Here is a 21926-nt window from a genome sequence, read left to right on the forward strand (position 1 = left end):
TCATGCCCACGGTGAACATGGCGTGGAAGTACGGGCTTAACACGGCTAGCAGAGCACGATGTGCGGGGACTCGCTCTTCTTCTGCAACCAGAGCCACGTCGCAGAATCTACCGCCCTGCCTCGATGATTCACTGACCCACTCGGGACGACTCCCCAAAATCTGTTTGTCCATTTTGTCCCGTCGGTTTGGTATCACCTAAACAACAAACAATGATAATGAAGATAGTGTCCTTATCACTTCTTTGAATATTTCATTCTTCAACAGATCCCCACAGACAGTGGTAACAAACTCTGTATTTTCCGAACAGCACCTAAGTCTGCTTTGATAATGATAACTCTTCTCTTAATGCAAATATCTGAAAAACTGATTTACTGAATGGATGAAGGAAAAAAGTTGATTATTGGCAAGGAAAATACTAGAAGGCATATTTGTCGTGAACTACTGCAATATTTTTATTTAATAAGAGAGTAACGCCTCCCATTTACTGTTCTTCAGACTGATGAAAGACAAATATTTAATACAAAAAAAAACAATTGCTCCAAAAGTATTTTAATATAAATGCTGGTTGAACTGCAATGCTGATCTTTGTGGAACTTTTTTCCTAAAAAATTAACAAATCACTTTGAAGGTAGCATCATTGTATTATCTCGCCAGTATGCTCCTAATCATAGGAAATGGTAAAAAATGCATAATAAACACAGACAAAATGCATAGAATGACACTTCAAAAGCTTCAAGTAAAGTGTCAGTATAGAAACAGGTATATTAAGCTTTAACATTAAGAAAATGTACAGGATTTGGTCATTAAGTTTTTAAACAATTAAACATGATTTACATAATTTTATTCATCAAACCATTCAAGAATAATAAAAATAAAAAAGTGTGACTCAAAACAAATAAAACATTTTCAATTTACAAAAATAAAACTTGGTGAAAACGGTTTGTTTTTATAGGTTTTGTCTGTATTTGTAGGAGGAAACGAATGTGTGAGGCTTTCAGAATAAATTTTTTTTTTTTTTTCTTTTTTTTACTTGAGTTATTTATAATTAGGTTAAATTCATTCACCTATAATTTTTGGTGTTGATTTCACAACTACTAGTTTATGTACGACAAACTTGGCATAGTCTTATAAAATACTATCTTTTTTATTTTGTAAACTCAATGTAATCATGTGTTTTGATGCATCATCATATTGTTCATGATTTTGATATTTTAGAATTAGAGGAAATACGTTGTTTTCTGGTGTTCTGTTGCTCTTTAGAGACATATTATTGTCCCATATGGTTTCTATTTGGTTTACCTGGGAATACAAAGTCAGTAAAACAGCTTTTAGCGGAATAAAAACACAAATTACATTTATGTCTAAAGAACAGCTGCTTACCTCTCAGTGAGCAGCATCTCCTGTTAGCACACAACACCAAGCCTCCGCATGTATCACCTCTAAATAACAATAAAGTATCATCTTTAATCTCCGACACTGTAGAATAATAACCCTGTAAAATCACATGTACACCATTCTGCTACAGTGATATTACAAAGCTATTATTCAGTCTGAAAAACCTGGTAAACAGCGTTAGCATGTCACGTCCCACCGGCCGGAATATTTAGAACAAATGCACCTCCGTTTCCATTTTTCAAAATAAAGTCCCTAGCATTGACAGGAAGCGCCACGGGCTGTCCAGAACGCTGTATATTTATGTTTATGCAAAAGAACATGTAAAAAAATGAATCTCACTCAAACATGATGGATATAGTTTTTCTGGATTTTATTGTAAAATATATGAAATACCTTGTTTCTTTTATTTTGAAGTCCTCGCGGTTGTACTTTTATTTTGTTTTTACAAAAACATAATCACATGCAAAAAATACACACTGTACTTATATTATACATTCCAGTCGGAAAACAAAGAATAGTATGCAACACAATTTATGATTATTTAAAAATAAAATCAAATAAATGACAACCGACATGGAGTAATGATCGAAATATATCGAGGCTGCGTCCGAATATTCCCTCCTATCTCCTTTCCTATCCACTTTCCTAGGAGAGGAGTTAGGAAAAGGTGGTCACGTTAGTTTTGAAGTTTTGACGATCAGACGCACTTCCACGAGGTGACGTAATAATCCTACGGCCGCACTTCCTTTCATCAGAAAATTCAAACTAACTTTTATCATGGCCACCACTAATACACTTCCGGGGATTAAAGAACAGTGATTGGTCGCAATCATCTTGGTTATTTACAAGTGACTCGCAACTCTCGCTCAATGGGCGACAATTAACTGTAAACTCTCGGCCAATAGGCGAGCAGTAACCGTTAACTCTCGACCAATGAGCGGTCAGCATGAGACAAATGTCAGTTGAGCTTTCATCTTCTCAATATATAAACAAACTCTTAGGAATAGATGTTAGTGTTCACAATCTGGAGACAGATCGCAAACACATCTCTATCACATACACATTTAAAGACGTTTTTAAAGCAGCTTCAGGATAGTTTGTCACATTATGGGCATTCTATCTTTCCTGGGTTTTAGCCGACTGGCTCGAAACTTGGGCGACTGTCGTCGTAAGTTGAAAAAGAAGAAGCAGAAGCTCCGCTCCAGGAAAGAGACCTTCACTAAGGCTGAGACAGAGAGAGGGGCCCTGGAAGTCCCACTAAAACACGCCCCCAACCAGGTGGAGGTGGACGTGGAGATCCACCCCAGACCGAAGGGAGAGACGGAGTTGGAGAAGCTGCCAGAGAACGAGAGCCTGGTGACCGAGACCCCCACCGTGACGGTTCCTGCCAATGGAGGACCCGTGGAGGACGTTTCCACCATTGAGCCGATTCCTCGGACACACAGCAGGAGGGAAAGTGCTGGCGTGTGTGACTCTGAACCTGTGAAGTCTGACTTTAAGGTTCCCGTGGAGCCAGAGCTCAAAGCTCAGCCCAACGCTCCACAGAACGACGGCACCGCTCGTCTCCACCACTTTGTCTCCAACATGGTCATCAAGCCTGTGTCCTGCGTTCACTGTGGAAAGAAGATCAAGTTTTTAAAGCGGTCCATGAAGTGCAGTGACTGTAAAGTGGTGTCCCACCTACAATGTAGGGAGCGCTGCCCCCTGCCCTGCACCCCCAACCCCATTGGCTGCCCGCTTAAGGTCGGAGAGGGGTGTGTGTATGACGTACTGGCTGATTACGCCCCTGACTCCTCCCCCAGTATTCCTCCTCTGGTGATTAGCTGCGTTAATGAGATTGAGCAGCGAGGCCTGTGTGAGGCCGGACTCTACCGTCTGTCAGGTTCATACGTCCAAGTGAAAGACCTGAAGAAGGAGTTCCTCCTCACTAACATGGTTCCCGTCCTCAGTGAGGTGAAAAACATTAACACCGTGACGGGGCTCCTCAAGGACTTCCTAAGGAACCTGAAGGAGCCGCTGCTCACGTTCCGCCTGACCCAGGCCTTCATGGACGCAGCAGAGGTTTCTGATGAGGAGAACAGCTTCTCTCTGCTGTACCAGAGCATCAGTGACCTGCCCAAAGCCAACAGAGACACGCTGGCCTTCCTGGTTCTGCATCTGCAGCGAGTGGCTGAAAGCCTAGAAACCAGGATGGACATTCACAACCTGGCCCTTGTTTTTGGTCCGACAATCGTGGGCCACGCCGTCCCCAACCCAGACCTCATGACCATCATGTGGGACACCAACCGTCAGATCAAGGTGATGGAGCACCTGCTGACCATGCCCAGTAATTACTGGGACCAGTTTGTCACGGAGCAGCGGTGACAAAGTACCCCAGACTGTAGTCCGAAATATTTTAATTGTGTTGAAAGGCTTCATTGTTTTATGTACATATATAGTTGTTTATAACATATTATATTATAGTTGTTTTATTTTTAAAAACCCAGCTGTTTGTATCTCTATTGCTTTTCTTTCTATATTGGTTGTGCTTTTATTGTGATGGTTTTTCAGCTCATGTGTCAGTAGTTTAAGAACAGAACTTTTGACCATTTTCCTAAATGTTTGTGCTTTTATTAAATGTTTTAACGCCCACCACGTGGACAACTTTGAAATCCTTGTCTGTCTTTAATTTGTCATAGTTTGACGTGTTTATACTTTGAGAAGTGTGTGTATTTATAAATATATATTGTTTAAATATAATGAGCACAATTACACTGCAGTGAAAATACAGTAAGGCATGAAAATCATCACATTTTGAGGTAAGGCATACAAATTGAATTATTGATAATCATAAAAGCCTTAAAACGAGTTTAAATATGATGAGCACACTTAAACTGGGGTTAAAATGCAGTAAGGCATGAAAAATTAGAAAAATGTGACAAACTCCGAAATTTCAAAAAGCATAAAAATTTTGTTTGAATATTTTTTTTCTAAAATAAGGCTATCATAAGACCTTAAAATATATATATATATGATTAGTAGACTTAAACTAGGGTGAGAATCCAGTAAAGCATGATAAATGTGATAAACACATTTCAGAGGTAAGGCTATAGTAACAAAAGAAAATTCAAAAATGTTTTTTTTTTCTGAGATAAGGCAATCATAAGTGTCAAGCTTATTTTCTACAATGCTTGTTGTCCAGCTTTAAAGGACATGGATGGAACGCAAGTAAGACACGAGGTCAACTCAGCTTTTAAAAGTTTATTCAGTTTTGTTGCAGGTTTTGTAGCAGCTTGAAAACCTTAAAGAAAAGGGTGAAAAAGAAGAATGAGCTCTATTCAAAAGTTTTTAAACAAATTAACCACCTGAACTTTTGCCATTTTAAATAATTTATTCATTATATTCATTAATTTTTTGCTATTCAATGTTTTTTAAGCCAACCTACAATGTTTGACTATTTCTATTTGTAAAATTAAATCATGTGCTTTGGTGTATGAATTTCAACCGTTTTAATCAAAGTCTAAGTTTTTTACAATGTATTTTACCCATAAACTTATTTATTCATTTTAGTATTTATGTAAACTTATTTATCAGAAACTCTACACCAGTATTTATTACTCTTAACATGTTAGTGATTTTATTCTTCATTCTTTTAACCTAAATTACACTCTGAAATCACAATATATATATATATATATATATATATATATATATATATATATATATATATATATATATATATATCAATTGGATCAAATAGTAACTTAATGTATTTTGACTAAGATGTCTCAAGGCAAAAAAATTGAAAAGGCCAAACACTTTGGCTGTAGAGTTAACTTAAATTTGGGTCAAAAGTCATAAAAACATAGAATCAGCCTGTGTACTTTAACATGACCTACATTCCAACTTAAATATTTGCTTTTAGGAGCTTTTAACTTTAAAATAAACCATAATAAATCTGAAGTCACTCACCAACAACTACCACTGCATTGTCTGAGTGTCCAAACACACAGGTGTGATAAATGTTCAATCAGAGCTTAGATCCAATACTTATGTTGGGGCTCCATCTAGTGTCTAATTGTTGAACTACACCTATACCTGACCTAAGGTGTACTGGACAGAACAGGTGAGAAGTGAGAGAAGGTTGAGTGTGTTGGCAGAGGTGTTTTCTTCTGGAGTATTGGAGCGTTTGGAGTGCCATTTGTTCTTTTCTTCATTTTTGGAAAACCAATAAGACCCTTAAAACCAGTTTAAATATGATGAGCACACTTAAACAGGGGTGAAAATCCAGTAAGGAATGAAAAATGAGAAAAAAAATTTCTGAGATAAGGCTATCATAAGATCCTTAAAACAAGTTATGAAATATGAAAAAATAAAATAAGAATAAAAAATTTGTAAGAAAATATAAAACCCATTTATTCAACTCAGACATTTTTAAAGATACCAGACATACACATTATAACATTTAAAAAACACCACAACCATGCACAAATAACAAGTAGGTACGTTCTTGTTCTTCTTTTCACGTTAAAAGTTTCATTGAGTTTTCTTATTCCAAAGAAAATAAAAATACACACAAAAAATCTAATTCACTTCTTACTACAGCTTACTGAACTACAGACATGGGCAATTTGGGTCCCAAATGTAAATGCACAAAATAACCCCAAAAACACACGGAATGGCAGAAAAATATACAAGAAATTTGAATAAATAAAGAGAAAACAGCAAAAATAAATAAAATTACTGTTATACTAGATTACAAATATATATATATATATACACATACATAAAATGACTAAACACATAGAAGATGACTACAATAAATAACGTAAAAAATATTTCCAAAAAAACACAGGAAAAGACTAAAAAATGACACCAAAACCCCACAATACAACTAAATATACAGAATCACAGAAAAATATTTTTAAAAAAGACAACATGGAATGGCAGACACATACACAAAATATGACAAAAGTGTGAAAAGAAAATTGCTTCAATACACAGAAAACAGCAAAAATAAACAAAATGACACCAAAAATACATAAAATTACTCTAAAACCCACAAAATTACTACAATAAATAACTGAAAAAATAAACAAAACTACACTAAATAGGTTAAAAAAAAAAAGACCCCAAAATGACAACAAAAACACACAAAATGACTCCTAAAACATAAAACAACAAAATTCAGAATGATAAAAATATACAAAATGATAACGAAAACACACAAAATTACTCCAAAAACACTCAGAAAACAGCAACAAAACATCACATTTTCACACAAAATAAATGTACAAGGAGCTTCCAGCACATGGTGGATGTTTCCTCCATCCAGTGAAAGTTCTCCACTGTACAGAAAGCCCACCACAGCCTTCAGACCAGTGATGGAGACACCGATTAACTCCACCTGCAGACAAACAGCAACAAGTCCAGATGAATTCCCAAAGCCTTTTTGAATCCATGATGATGAAAAACTAAACTTACACTGAGAATAAAAGGAGAACACAGCAACATGTCCAGGTCAGAAAAAGTCAGAACATTACGTCAGATTAGGGCTGCACGATTATGGCCAAAATAATTATCACAATTATTTATCATTTTAGGGAAAACGACTATTTTTAACAAACAATATGTGAACAGTTTAGAGTCCAAAAAAAAGCTTTAAACAAGAATATTGATAAATACTAAAATGTACCCAGGAATTTGCCAAAATGAACTATTGCCTAACTATAATTATACTGTTAGAGTGCAACTCCTTCAAAAACAATCACAGCGTATAAAGAGAAAGTTAAGAACATTAAGCTTAAGCTACAGGTTTTTAGCCAGAAACACTAGCGTGTCAACATTTTCTGGCTTGAGTGTCCGCTGGATTAAAGAATGAATTAATAATACTAATTAATTAGATACTTATGTCAATCAACTCATTTATGACATCTCATGAATGAGACCATGTTACAGAGGTGGAGTCCTCCACGCCCCTCTGCGCTTGCCTTAGGACAGTTTCCCTCCCATTGCTATCAGGATAGCTGTGTTCATCGCCATGACAACTGTTGTGATGGTGATGAATATTATTTTATGGAGACGGTGTCAGTCCCCCGACCCATATTTCACAATGATTTTAACATAAAATCAAATAAAAGAGCTATCAATTATAAAAATCTGAAAAAAATTAAAATCTCAAATCTAGAAACACCAAAACATAAAACCATTAGATGTGCTCTATTAAATATTAGATCACTGAGATCCAAATCTCTACTAGTAAATGACCTTATCTCAGAAAATAACTTTGATTTATTCTGTTTAACTGAAACATGGCTGTATCAAGATGAATATGTTAGTTTAAATGAAGCCACTCCTCCCAGTCATTTAAATACTCATATGCCACGAGACATAGGCCGTGGAGGTGGTGTAGCAGCTATTTATCATTCCTCTCTCCTAATCTATCCTAAACCAAAGGCCAGTTACACTTCCTTTGAAAGCCTGGTTCTAAATTTATCTCATATCGAATCAAAAACCTGCCAGCCAGTCTTATTTGTGATAATTTACCGTCCTCCAGGCCCTTATTCTGAATTTCTATCAGAATTCTCTGAGTTTATATCAAACTTAGTCCTCAGTTCTGATAAAATACTGATAGTAGGAGATTTTAATATCCATGTGGACAAAGATAGTGATAGCCTGAGCTCAGCCTTTATGTCCCTAATAGACTCAGTTGGCTTTTTTCAAACTATTAATGAAGCTACTCATCGTTTAAATCATACTCTTGATCTTGTTCTAACATATGGCCTTGATATTAATGAACTAAAAGTCTACCCTGAAAATCCTCTGCTATCAGATCACTTTTTAATATCTTTTAACATTATCCTAGAGGATCTCGCACTGTGCAATAAAATAGTTACAAGTAGAAATCTGTCCAATAGTGCTGTGGCTAAATTTAAAGAGGCCATTCCTGCTGCCTTAAACTCAGTGCACCATCCAATAAATAACTATGATATTAATTATAACCCCTCTCAACTGGATCTGCTTGTCGATAGCTCTGCTAGTCTACTAAAATCCACTTTGGACTCAATTGCCCCATTGAGGGAAAAAACTATTAAAAGTCAGAGGAAAGCTCCGTGGTTTAGCTCTGAAACTCACACACTCAAACAAACAACCCGTAAATTAGAGAGAATGTGGCGCTCCAATAAAACAGAGGAGTCACGAATACTTTGGCAAGAAAGCCATAGTAAATACATGACAGCCTTACGACATAGTCGATCTACATACTATTCCTCACTAATTGAAGAAAATAAAAATAATCCGAGGTACCTTTTCAGCACTGTAGCCAGGCTAACACAAAGTCAGAGCTCTATTGAGCCCATGATTCCTCTAGCCCTCAGCTGTGAGGACTTTATGACATTTTTTAACGATAAAATTCACAAGATTAGAGATAAAATTAGCCACTCCCTGCCTTCACCTGGGCCTGCTGTACCATTAAATGTAAATAGGCCTAACCTAAACTGTTTCACACATATAGGACTTCAGGAACTTAACTCTATTATTTCATCCTCCAAACCATCGACCTGCCTTTCAGATCCGATCCCAACTAAGCTGTTTAAAGAAGTTGTTCCCCTAGTCTGCCCATCTTTGTTGGAGACAATAAATATATCCCTATCAATAGGCTACGTGCCACAGTCCTTTAAAGTAGCTGTAATCAAACCCCTTCTCAAAAAACCTACTCTTGATTCCAGCACTTTAGCAAACTACAGGCCTATATCTAATCTTCCTTTTATTTCAAAGATTCTTGAGAAAGTTGTGGCAGCTCAGCTCTGTGAATTTCTTCAAAACAACAGCCTGTTCGAGGACTTCCAGTCAGGTTTTAGAGCTCAACACAGCACAGAGACTGCTTTAGTTAAAGTAACTAATGATCTACTCTGGGCTTCAGATGAAGGACGACTCTCAGTGCTGGTTTTATTAGATCTTAGTGCAGCTTTTGACACTATAGATCACTATATTCTACTAGAGAGATTAGAGAAATTACTTGGAATCACAGGGACTGCCCTAAACTGGTTTAAGTCCTACCTATCTGATAGGTACCAGTTTGTACACGTGAATAATAAGTCTTCTGTGTACACTAAAGTAAGCTACGGGGTTCCTCAGGGCTCTGTGCTAGGTCCAATCCTCTTCTGTATCTATATGATCCCCCTTGGTAATGTTATGAGAAAATACTCTGTTAACTTCCACTGCTATGCTGATGATACCCAACTGTATGTATCAATGAAGTCAGGTGAGACAAATCAGCTATCTAAACTTGAGGCCTGTCTAAAGGACATTAGGGCCTGGATGGACCAAAATTTTCTTCTTCTCAACTCAGACAAGACTGAGGTCATTGTACTGGGCCCGCGACACCTTAGAGAAACCTATGCTAGCCTAACTGCCCTAGATGGCATTACTCTGGCACAAAGCACAACTGTTAGAAACCTTGGGGTTCTATTTGATCAGGACTTATCCTTCAACTCTCACATAAAACAAACTTCAAGAACTGCCTTCTTTCATCTCCGTAACATTGCTAAAATCAGATCTATCCTGTCTCAGGGCGACGCCGAAAAACTAGTCCATGCTTTTGTTACCTCTAGACTGGATTATTGTAATTCTCTTTTAGCAGGCTGCCCGAGCAAGTCGCTTAAGACACTTCAGCTGGTTCAAAATGCTGCAGCACGTGTACTGACTAAAACTAGGAGAAGAGATCACATTACTCCTGTATTAGCCTCTCTGCATTGGCTTCCCATAAAATATAGAATAGAATTCAAGATTCTTCTTCTCACTTATAAAGCCCTAAATGGACAGGCACCAGTCTATCTCAAGGAGCTTGTAGTGCCATACAATCCCCCCAGAACACTACGCTCTCAAAATGCTGGACTACTCGTTGTTCCATTCATCTCTAAAAGTAGTATAGGAGGAAGAGCTTTCAGTTATCAGGCCCCACTTCTCTGGAACCATCTACCAACCACGGTTCGGGGGGCAGACACCCTCTCTACCTTTAAGGTTAGGCTCAAAACATTCCTCTTTGATAAAGCTTTTAGTTAGGAACCAGCTCATAGCTCATAATTAAGATGCAATAGGCATAGACTGCCGGGGGGGGGGGTCTGGCATGCTCGGTTGGAGAGAGGTTGGAGAGGGCGTTAAGAGAGAGGTCATTTAGGTTAGAGAGGGACCGGAGAGGGTCCCATTCCTCTCTCAAACACTCCCTCTATGTCTGCTTCTTCCCTTGTGTGTTTGCTCCTGTACTCCTTCTGGCTTTTGTCTTGCAGGTCCGTGGGATCCTCAGTGTGGAGTTACAGAGACTCAGCGGCTCTGTCTCCACCCTTTCCTCTGCACACACCCAACACAGCATAACGTGGATGGCTGTTCATCATAGGAATGGGATCCACACAAGGTTCCTGCTGCTTAACAGAAGGTTTTCCTTGCCGCCATGATGAATTCATGTTGGGTGTGGGATACATATGTATGTGTATATACGTATATATGCATATGTGTGTATCCATAAAATGAAGAGTCCGTCCTTAAGACTGCTCTACTGTAAAGTGCCTTGAGATACCATTGGTTATGATTTGGCGCTATACAAATAAAGATTGATTGAGATTGATTGATGGGGGCGTGTCCACACGTTCAACACAAGTACCCCACCTAAAAAAAAAATAAAATCCCTAAAACTAGTTTTATATCCATCCGAGGTCGCATTTTAAACATAAAAATTGCAGACAAACAGGTGAATTTAATTGTGGAGACCAAAATCATAATCATGATTAAAATTTGATTAATTGTGCAGCCTTACGTCAGAAACTTTTATGTTTTTACCACACAGATTTTTTATTTATGAACATGTCGTCCACCTGCATCTACGACTGAAAACTACTTTTGTTCAGACACAGAATCCTCCTCTCCTGACTACAGACTTCTGTTATAAAAGCGTCTCTTTCCTTCTTTACCTCATTCTGCTGCTCCTCCCTCATGCCCACGGTGAACATGGCGTGGAATTACGGGCTAAACACGGCTAGCAGAGCACGGTGTGCGGGGACTCGCTCTTCTTCTGCAACCAGAGCCACGTCGCAGAATCTACCGCCCTGCCTCTGCTCGTTGAGCCCCTGCAGCCTCTCAGCAGCCTGGTCCGTCCACTGAACAGTTTTCTGAGAAAACACGTATGTTTATAATGATAGTGAAATGTGAAACAAATACGTCATAAAAAAAATCTAGAACCCATCCGAGGGGAAGAACCAAAAGTCTTGTGAGGAAAAGGAAAGTCTTTAATCCGTTTTTGTCTATAGACTGACAGAATATTGTGTGTGTCGAGGCAGTTTGAGTGAGTTGTGTTGTGCGTCAGCAACAGTGCAGACTTGCTGACAACACAATGAGAAGTTCATTACAGTGGTTGAGTCTACAGCAGATAAAGGCATTTTTAGCCTTGGGGATGGTGAGTAGTGGGCGGAGCTTATCAATGACGCAGAAGTGTCATTCTCCTCAAATGGACGTGCTGAGGTGGCTGGTGACGTGTCGATCATTTCCTGTTTACGCTCTACCGCTGCTTGCAGCGCTCTACTCCTGTGTTCTGCTAATGCTAATCAAACTTGTTGTCATTGATATTTCAGCCTTGAAAACACTTGTTTTAATTTTTTATCGTACAGTTAAATGTACGAAGGTTAAAAAAAGCAATCTCGCCTCTTAGAGGCAGTGTAATCTCCTTTAAACTTCCTTTTGTCCTTAGCTTAGCTTAAATTTAGCACCTATGCCTTCTCTCTCCTCCCCTCCACTCTCCTGCCCGGTGTGTCAGATGTTTAGTTACTCCTCGTCCTCCTTTAGGGACAATGATAGTTGCATAAAATGCAGCGTACTGTTAGATATGGAGGCGAAGATCAACAATCTGGAGAAGCGGTTCCGCACCCCTGATACCAAAACCGAAGCTAGCAAGCAGGACCCAGCCGGTGCGGACCGTGCTAGCTCTAGCTTAGCTTCTCCCCCGGCCAGCAATGACTGGGTTACTGTCCGTGGTAAGCATAGTCGAAGGTCAAAGTTTGATAGGATAGTCCTCCATGTCGGCACTAATGACTCCCGACGTCGTCAGTCGGAAGCAACCAAAGTGAACATTGAATCAGTTTGTGCTTTTGCTAAAACAATGTCGGACTCCGTAATTTTCTCTGGTCCCTTACCAAATCTGACTAGTGATGACATGTATCGCCGCATGTCATCATTTAACCGCTGGCTATCGAGGTGGTGTCCAGAAAACGAGGTGGGCTTCATTGATAATTGGAGATCCTTCTGGGGAAAACCGAACCTGATAGGAAGAGATGGAATCCACCCTACTTTGGAGGGAGCATCTCTACTATCAGAAAACATGGCACAGTCACTGTTATGACATCTCATGAATGAGACCATGTTACAGAGGTGGAGTCCTCCACGCCCCTCTGCGCTTGCCTTAGGACAGTTTCCCTCCCATTGCTATTATGATAGCTGTGTTCATCGCCATGACAACTGTTGTGATGGTGGTGAATATTATTTTATGGAGACGGTGTCTGTCCCCCGACCCAAATTTCACAATGATTTTAACATAAAATCAAATAAAAGAGCTATCAATTATAAAAATCTGAAAAAAATTAAAATCTCAAATATAGAAACACCAAAACATAAAACCATTAGATGTGCTCTATTAATTATTAGATCACTGAGATCCAAATCTCTACTAGTAAATGACCTTATCTCAGAAAATAACTTTGATTTATTCTGTTTAACTGAAACATGGCTGTATCAAGATGAATATGTTAGTCCTCAGTTCTGATAAAATACTGATAGTAGGAGATTTTAATATCCATGTTGACAAAGATAGTGATAGCCTGAGCTCAGCCTTTATGTCCCTAATAGACTCAGTTGGCTTTTTTCAAACTATTAATGAAGCTACTCATCGTTTAAATCATACTCTTGATCTTGTTCTAACATATGGCCTTGATATTAATGAACTAAAAGTCTACCCTGAAAATCCTCTGCTATCAGATCACTTTTTAATATCTTTTAACATTATCCTAGAGGATCTCGCACTGTGCAATAAAATAGTTACGAGTAGAAATCTGTCCAATAGTGCTGTGACTAAATTTAAAGAGGCCATTCCTGCTGCCTTAAACTCAGTGCACCATCCAATAAATAACTATGATATTAATTATAACCCCTCTCAACTGGATCTGCTTGTCGATAGCTCTGCTAGTCTACTAAAATCCACCTTGGACTCAATTGCCCCATTGAGGGAAAAAACTATTAAACGTCAGAGAAAAACTCCGTGGTTTAGCTCTGAAACTCACACACTCAAACAAACAACCCATAAATTAGAGAGAATGTGGCGCTCCAATAAAACAGAGGAGTCACGAATACTCTGGCAAGAAAGCCATAGTAAATACATGACAGCCTTACGACATAGTCGATCTACATACTACTCCTCACTAATTGAAGAAAATAAAAATAATCCGAGGTACCTTTTCAGCACTGTAGCCAGGCTAACACAAAGTCAGAGCTCTATTGAGCCCATGATTCCTCTAGCCCTCAGCTGTGAGGACTTTATGACAATTTTTAACGATAAAATTCATAAGATTAGAGATAAAATTAGCCACTCCCTGCCTTCACCTGGGCCTGCTGTACCATTAAATGTAAATAGGCCAAACCTAAACTGTTTCACACATATAGGACTTCAGGAACTTAACTCTATTATTTCATCCTCCAAACCATCGACCTGCCTTTCAGATCCGATCCCAACTAAGCTGTTTAAAGAAGTTGTTCCCCTGGTCTGCCCATCTTTGTTGGAGACAATAAATATATCCCTATCAATAGGCTACGTGCCACAGTCCTTTAAAGTAGCTGTAATCAAACCCCTTCTCAAAAAACCTACTCTTGATTCCAGCACTTTAGCAAACTACAGGCCTATATCTAATTTTCCTTTTATTTCAAAGATTCTTGAGAAAGTTGTGGCGGCTCAGCTCTGTGACTTCCTTCAAAACCACAGCCTGTTCGAGGACTTCCAGTCAGGTTTTAGAGCTCAACACAGCAGAGAGACTGCTTTAGTTAAAGTAACTAAGGATCTACTCTGGGCTTCAGATGAAGGACAACTCTCAGTGCTGGTTTTATTAGATCTTAGTGCAGCTTTTGACACTATAGATCACTATATTCTACTAGAGAGATTAGAGGAATTACTTGGAATCACAGGGACTGCCCTAAACTGGTTTAAGTCCTACCTATCTGACAGGTACCAGTTTGTAGTACACGTGAATAATAGGTCTTCTGTGTACACTAAAGTAAGCTACGGGGTTCCTCAGGGCTCTGTGCTAGGTCCAATCCTCTTCTGTATCTAAATGATCCCCCTTGGTAATGTTATGAGAAGGTAGCAGTTATGGCAGGTCAGCAGAAAGCAGGAGTTAGTTACTCTAACAGTTTGATTTGTTTCAATGCCTAAATAGAGAAGCGGTGAGGTCGTGGTTACCCTACCTGGGTCCACTGCTTGTGTCGAAGGTCATATCTGTGCAGCAGGTCACAGGCCGCACCTCCTCCGTTGTCTCTAGAGGAGCTTCCTCCTGCTGTGAAAATAAACCCTCCCAGCACCGCCAGGCTGTGGTGGCTCCGCTGGGCCGGGAGCTCCGCTTCCACCTCCCAGCATCCCGTTCCCTCGTCCAGTCTGCAAACGTTGGCGCTCAGCTCCTGTCCACGTTCAGACACCTGACAGCACAGAACACTCACAGTTCATACTAATTCCTTGGAGTTAATGTTCTTTTCTTTAGTTTTGCTTAAAGCAGAGGTGTCAAACACACCCCACGTGGCCCAGCGACCCAGCTAATGAGCCTAGGCCCCCACCCAAGCACCTCACCTGAACTCAGGAACACCTGCTAGGCCCCCACCAAGTACTCTCTCTACATCTAAGGACAGGAAAGCTTTATGAGGGTTTTTTTCTATATCTAAATGTTCAGTATCCTTCTTACCTTATGGAATCCCTGACGTTCCACAATAAATACGTTTTGAGCTAAATGTTGATATAAATGATTTCAAAGACATTTCTGACACCAACTAGTTATTGAGTAATTATTTATTCAGCTTTGGACCATGATCTAAAGTGCATTCATGTGATGGGTTGTGTATCTAGCTCCACAAGTTTTAGGCTGTGTTAGAAATGGCATACCAACATATTACTCATGACATTTTTTAAGTATGTACAGTGGGCACACTAACATACACAACAGCTCCATGATGCATTGCTAGCAGAACGTAAAATAGTCCTGGGACCAGCTTCTAGCTAAAAGTCAAACATCCCCTTTTCAAAACAAACGCATCTCTTCTTATCGTCCATTAGTTTTATCGTCTTATCGTCCATTAGTGGAACAAACTGCCAGCGGAGCTGAAGTCAGCATCCAATGTGAACATTTTTAAATCAAAGTTAAAGGCACTTTTTTTCTCTACTGCATATGATTGAGAGAGAGATTTTTTGTCATGTTGTTGATGTAATGATGATTTTACTGATGATTTTAATTGATTTTACTGATGATTTTAAATGTTCTTATTGATTTTAAACAATTGAATGTTTTATCATGTAAAGCACATTGAGTTGCCTTGAGTATGAAATGCGCTATATAAATAAATTTGCCTTGCCTTGCCTTAGTTTTTAACTCTTTTGTAAATAATGCTCTTGTTTTGAAGTTAACCGGAGGTTTTGTCAGTAGCACTATGGAGGATCTCTAGGTTTCTACAAGTTTTATGGATCAAATGAGCAAAAGTTGATATTCTACTTGGTCACTTTCTCACTTAAAATGTTTTTAGAACTTTAAAAGGTGGAGAATTAACAGAGATATATAGCCTTAGTGTGCTTCATGTTTTTTTTTGTAGGTTCAAAATGCATCTTGGGAAACTTGGAAGTATACTTCAGTGGGAACGGTTATCATCCTAATCATACTTATAGTATATACTGTATTAGACAGTATATACTCATTGAGTGTGTAGTGTTTAGAACATAGTGTGGCATTTCAAACCTTAATGGTTTCTCGTCTCCCCAGCTGACGTCAATTAACCTCAGCAGTTAATCATTATGAATTAGGACGGGTACAGCCAACTGCAGCCCCTCCACCCCTCCTCTTAGTGCGTTGCGTCCGCTCTGTAGGAGTGGTTGGGCGCTGACTGTGGCGTGGTATCCCATCGCCTCCTCCACCAGGGCCTCACAGCCCACCTCCTCTGGCAGCAGGGCTTGCATTGTTGGCAGGATCCGGCTCACCAGGTCTCCCGCGGGCATCAGGGGGAACCTCACGAGGGAGAGAATCTTCTGTGTGTGAGGAGCTCGTTGGGGCGTCTGGCTGAGCCACTGCAGGGCGGTCTGTAGCAGCACCTGCTCGCTGTCGTGCTGAACCTGAGCAAGGAATGGTTGAGTTACAATATGTAGTGAAACTTAAATATTGTCTAAGACAGGCCTGCACAACTGGCGGCCCGGGGGCCACATGCAGCCTTCAAATTAGTTTTGTGCGGCCCCCCAAAGTTAAAATTACTCCAAAAACACCTAAAAATGTGGAAAAATACACAAAAAAGGCAATGAAAACACACAAAAGTAACAGAAAAATATACATTGCCATGACAAAAAAACAAAAGTGAATCCAAAAACAACAAAAATGCACAAGTTGACTCATAACACACAAAATGGCAAAAACACAAAAAAAATTTCAAAAACACAAAAATACACAAAACAACACAAAATGACTTAAAAAAAAACAAAATGAGAAAAATATACAAAATGACTTAAAAAAAAACAAAATGAGAAAAATATACAAAATGACAAACTGACAACAAAAACTAGACAAAAAGGAGACAAAAATGTACAAAGTGACTACAAAAAAATAGTTTAAATGAGAGTTAGATATGTTAGATATGCAAAAGGACTACAACAATAGACAAACCCTTTGTTCTTTCCTGTATCAATGCTCAGATTGGTCATTATTCTAAATTCTGTCATTAATGTTGATCGTGTGGCCCTTGGATCAGTCAATTACATTTTTGTGGCCCTCACTGTGATAAAAGTTGCCCATTTCTAGTCTAAGAGATCTAGTCGATTCTACTTGCTGCTCATAACAGCAGATTTGTCCCTACATGGTGGTTTTACCTGCTCACTGGAGAGGTAGGAGGTGAGCTTGTACAGGGAGATGCTCTGCAAGAAATCAGGACTGAAGGAGAGCGTGGAGAAGCGAGCGAGGATGAAGCGATCAATAAAGGCGTCGAGCCTCTCCAGGCTGTAGTGCAGAGCCAGCTCCTGCAGGTACAGGTAGTTCTCCTCGTTCACCTCGCTCTCCAGATACTGGCAGCAGAAGTCCACGGCACGCCACACCTGAGCACCACCCAAAGCGTACGCATCAACCTCACCGTGCCGCACGTTATGCATGCATTCAAAATGTGTCACTGTCCTATCAGGGTTGGAGCCAATCATAATTGTATAATTGTAATCGGAATTGAACATGGGTAATTTAAAACGTAATTGTAACAAAAATAAATGTAATTGAACCCAACCCTGCAAGATTTATTATTACAAATAAACAAAAGTAACTAGTAACTTTTACTTTGAGTACTATTTAATTGAGCAATGTTTTACGTGTACTTGAGTATTTAATGTATGACTTACTTGTACCTGAGTAAAAATGAACAGTACTTCTAATTGAGTAAAATATACCAGTACTCTTTACACCTCTGGTCTCCAGTACTATTATCCATATAAATATATCTACTTGGGACAAAAACTGTTCCTGACAGGCACTCCTCTGCACCTATCATGGGCGGAGCTATAAGGTACCATATTTGGTATAGAGCGCACCACTGTATGGGCCATCCCCCACTATCCAGGAAAATCCTTATATTCCTGGTAAGATCCACAAACAGGCTTGTTTTTCCCCACTTAGACACCGCCCTGGGCGTATCAGCGCTCTGTCATATTGGTCACATCCTTAATGTTAAATGAAAAAAAGAGCATCCTAAATGATCCAGGTATAATATCCAATTTATATAAGATATGATTACATTTATACAAAAACACACCAGGTTATAACGTGAAAGTGATACAAAATTTATTTTCCCCAAGGGTAGCTCACCATTTCCCTAAATCTGTGCCTATTATCAACACTTTGTTGACTATAATTGGGTGAATAATGAATTATTAAGCCTGTTGCGTCAGCTTGTACTCCAAACATGCAGGACTGGGGCCCTCCAGGATTAAGTTTAGACACCCCAGCTTTAATAGTTCTAAGTCTGATACTTATTATCAGCGGCTAAAATCATTCTTTTGCACAATAATGAGACACAAATTGATCCAAAATGCTGGAAATTCTTTAGGTCTTCTTCAGATGTATTTTAATTTGCTGTTTTATGCACTAGTGGCTGTGGCTCTGATGATGACCCCCCCATCCACCCACCCTTTCTCTGTTAACACCTTAACTGCAGGAGATGAGCAGCTTCCAGCACATGGTGGATGTTTCCTCCATCCAGTGAAAGTTCTCCACTGTACAGAAAGCCCACCACAGCCTTCAGACCAGTGATGGAGACACCGATTAACTCCACCTGCAGACAAACAGCAAAAAGTCCCGATGAATTCCCAAAGCCTTTTTAAATCCATGATGATGAAAAACTAAATTTACACTGAGAATAAAAGGAGAACACAGCAACATGTCCAGGTCAGAAAAAGTCAGAACATTACGTCAGATTAGGGCTGCACGATTATGGCCAAAAAAATTATCACAATTATTTATCATTTTAGGGAAAACGACTGTATCTTTAATTTACTATTTTTAACAAACAATATGTGAACAGTTTAGAGTCAAAAAAAAAGCTTAAAACAAGAATATTGATAAATACTAAAATGTACCCAAGTATTTGCCAAAATGAACTATTGCCTAACTATAATTATACTGTTAGAGTGCAACTCCTTCAAAAACAATCACAGCGTATAAAGAGAAAGTTAAGAACATTAAGCTTAAGCTACAGGTTTTTAGCCAGAAACACTAGCGTGTCAACATTTTCTGGCTTGAGTGTCCGCTGGATTAAAGAATGAATTAATAATACTAATTAATTTGGTACTTATGTCAATCAACTCATGGGGGCGTGTCCACACGTTCAACACAAGCACCCCACCTAAAAATAAAAAAAAAATCCCGAAAACTAGTTTTATATCCATCCGAGGTCGCATTTTAAACATAAAAATTGCAGACAAACAGGTTAATTTAATCGTGGAGACCAAAATCATAATCATGATTAAAATTTGATTAATTGTGCAGCCTTACGTCAAAAACTGTTATATTTTTACCACACAGATTCTTTATTTATGAACATGTCGTCCACCTGCATCTACGACTGAAAACTACTTTTGTTCAGACACAGAATCCTCCTCTCCTGACTACAGACTTCTGTTATAAAAGCGTCTCTTTCCTTCTTCGTTACCTCATTCTGCTGCTCCTCCCTCATGCCCACGGTGAACATGGCGTGGAAGTACGGGCTTAACACGGCTAGCAGAGCACAGTGTGCGGGGACTCGCTCTTCTTCTGCAACCAGAGCCACGTCGCAGAATCTACCGCCCTGCCTCTGCGCGTTGAGCCCCTGCAGCATCTCAGCAGCCTGGTCCGTCCACTGAACAGTTTTCTGAGAAAACACGTATGTTTATAATGATAGTGAATTGTGAAAGTCATAAAATGTCACTCAATGTTTTAAGGCCAAGCTTGAAAACTGGATGAAATTAGGGTATTTCATTATCCTCCTTTCCTTTATTATACTTTATTACAGCCCGATGGATAAAAATGTCCAACAGGAACATATTTACTCCTGACTAATCTTTGAATCCAAAAAAAAAAAGAGTTTTTCTCACTGACCTTTGATGATTCACTGACCCACTCGGGACGACTCCCCAAAATCTGTTTGTCCATTTTGTCCCGTCGGTTTGGTATCACCTAAACAACAAACAATGATAATGAAGATTGTGTCCTTATCACTTCTTTGCATATTTCATTCTTCAACAGATCCCCACAGACAGTGGTAACAAACTCTGTATTTTCCGAACAGCACCTAAGTCTGCTTTGATAATGAAAACTCTTCTCTTAATGCAAATATCTGAAAAATTATATATTCACTGATTTACTGAATGGATGAAGGAAAAAAGTTGATTATTGGCAAGGAAAATACTAGAAGGCATATTTGTCGTGAACTGCTGCAATATTTTTATTTAATAAGAGAGTAACGCCTCCCATTTACTGTTCTTCAGACTGATGAAAGACAAATATTTAATACAAAAAAAACAACAATTGTTACAAAAGTATTTTAATATAAATGCAGGTTGAACTGCAATGCTGGTCTTTGTGGAACTTTTTTCCTAAAAAATTAACAAATCACTTTGACGGTAGCATCATTGTATTATCTCGCCAGTACGCTCCTAATCATAGGAAATGGTAAAAATGCATAATAAACACAGACAAAATGTATAGAATGACACTTCAAAAGCTTCAAGTAAAGTGTCAGTATAGAAGCAGGTATATTAAGCTTTAACATTAAGAAAATGTACAGGATTTGGTCATTAAGTTTTTAAACAATTAAACATGATTTACATAATTTTATTCATCAAACCATTCAAGAATAACAAAAATAAAAAAGTGTGACTCAAAACAAATAATGAAAAACATTTTCAATTTACAAAAATAAAACTTGGTGAAAACGGTTTGTTTTTATAGGTTTTGTCTGTATTTGTAGGAGGAAACGAATGTGTGATGCTTTCAGAATAAATTTATTATTATTTTTTTTTTACTTGAGTTATTTATAATTAGGTTAAATTCATTCACCTACAATTTTTGGTGTTGATTTCACAACTACTAGTTTATGTACGACAAACTTGGCATAGTCTTATAATATACTATCTTTTTTATTTTGTAAACTCAATGTATTCATGTGTTTTGAAATAACCTGAACTGATGGGATTTTATTTTTAACCCAAAGCTAATGATAGCGAATGAATCATCATATTGTTCATGATTTTGATATTTTAGAATTAGAGGAAATACGTTGTTTTCTGGTGTTCTGTTGCTCTTTAGAGACATATTATTGTCCCATATGGTTTCTATTTGGTTTACCTGGGAATACAAAGTCAGTAAAACAGCTTTTAGCGGAATAAAAACACAAATTACATTTATGTCTAAAGAACAGCTGCTTACCTCTCAGTGAGCAGCATCTCCTGTTAGCACACAACACCAAGCCTCCGCATGTATCACCTCTGAATAACAATAAAGTATCATCTTTAATCTCCGACACTGTAGAATAATAACCCTGTAAAATCACATGTACACCATTCTGCTACAGTGACATTACAAAGCTATTATTCAGTCTGAAAAACCTTGTAAACAGCGTTAGCATGTCACGTCCCACCGGCCGGAATATTTAGAACAAATGCACCTCCGTTTCCATTTTTCAAAATAAAGTCCCTAGCATTGACAGGAAGCGCCACGGGCTGTCCAGAACGCTGTAAATTTATGTTTATGCAAAAATACATGTAAAA

At 38.6% G+C, this 21926-nt stretch overlaps 1 protein-coding gene and 2 pseudogenes across 3 annotated transcripts; 1 reads left to right on the top strand and 2 right to left on the bottom strand.

Annotated features, from left to right (window-relative positions):
* LOC114465983 (kelch-like protein 36) overlaps window positions 1–1603 on the bottom strand; it is a 16057-nt pseudogene extending 14454 nt beyond the window's left edge.
* An 885-nt stretch (window positions 1604–2488) lies between these two features.
* On the top strand, window positions 2489–3765 carry LOC114465520 (rac GTPase-activating protein 1 pseudogene; annotated as a pseudogene).
* A 2780-nt stretch (window positions 3766–6545) lies between these two features.
* Window positions 6546–21850, bottom strand: LOC114464344 (kelch-like protein 36). 3 transcript variants are annotated; one of them, XR_003674180.1, is made up of 10 exons: window positions 21765–21850; window positions 21586–21644; window positions 20257–20334; window positions 19832–20029; window positions 18833–18955; window positions 17514–17735; window positions 16399–16769; window positions 14870–15097; window positions 11341–11538; window positions 6546–6782 (listed from the first exon to the last, which is right to left on the bottom strand). XR_003674180.1 is itself a non-coding variant. In XM_028448419.1 (6 exons), the coding sequence occupies exons 2-6, from the start codon at window positions 20308–20310 to the stop codon at window positions 16446–16448; spliced, it is 921 nt and encodes a 306-aa protein (XP_028304220.1). In that variant the 5' UTR covers window positions 20311–20334; window positions 21586–21822; the 3' UTR covers window positions 15983–16445. The 3 variants fall into 3 exon arrangements, 1 of the variants encoding a protein (XP_028304220.1); XR_003674181.1 differs by having other exon boundaries at window positions 17514–17640; window positions 18828–18955; window positions 21586–21822; XM_028448419.1 differs by lacking the exons at window positions 6546–6782; window positions 11341–11538; window positions 14870–15097 and having other exon boundaries at window positions 15983–16769; window positions 21586–21822.
* Between the last annotated feature and the right edge of the window lie 76 nt (window positions 21851–21926).

Source organism: Gouania willdenowi, chromosome 6 (assembly GCF_900634775.1).
Source record: "Gouania willdenowi chromosome 6, fGouWil2.1, whole genome shotgun sequence".
Lineage (NCBI taxonomy): Eukaryota > Metazoa > Chordata > Actinopteri > Blenniiformes > Gobiesocidae > Gouania > Gouania willdenowi.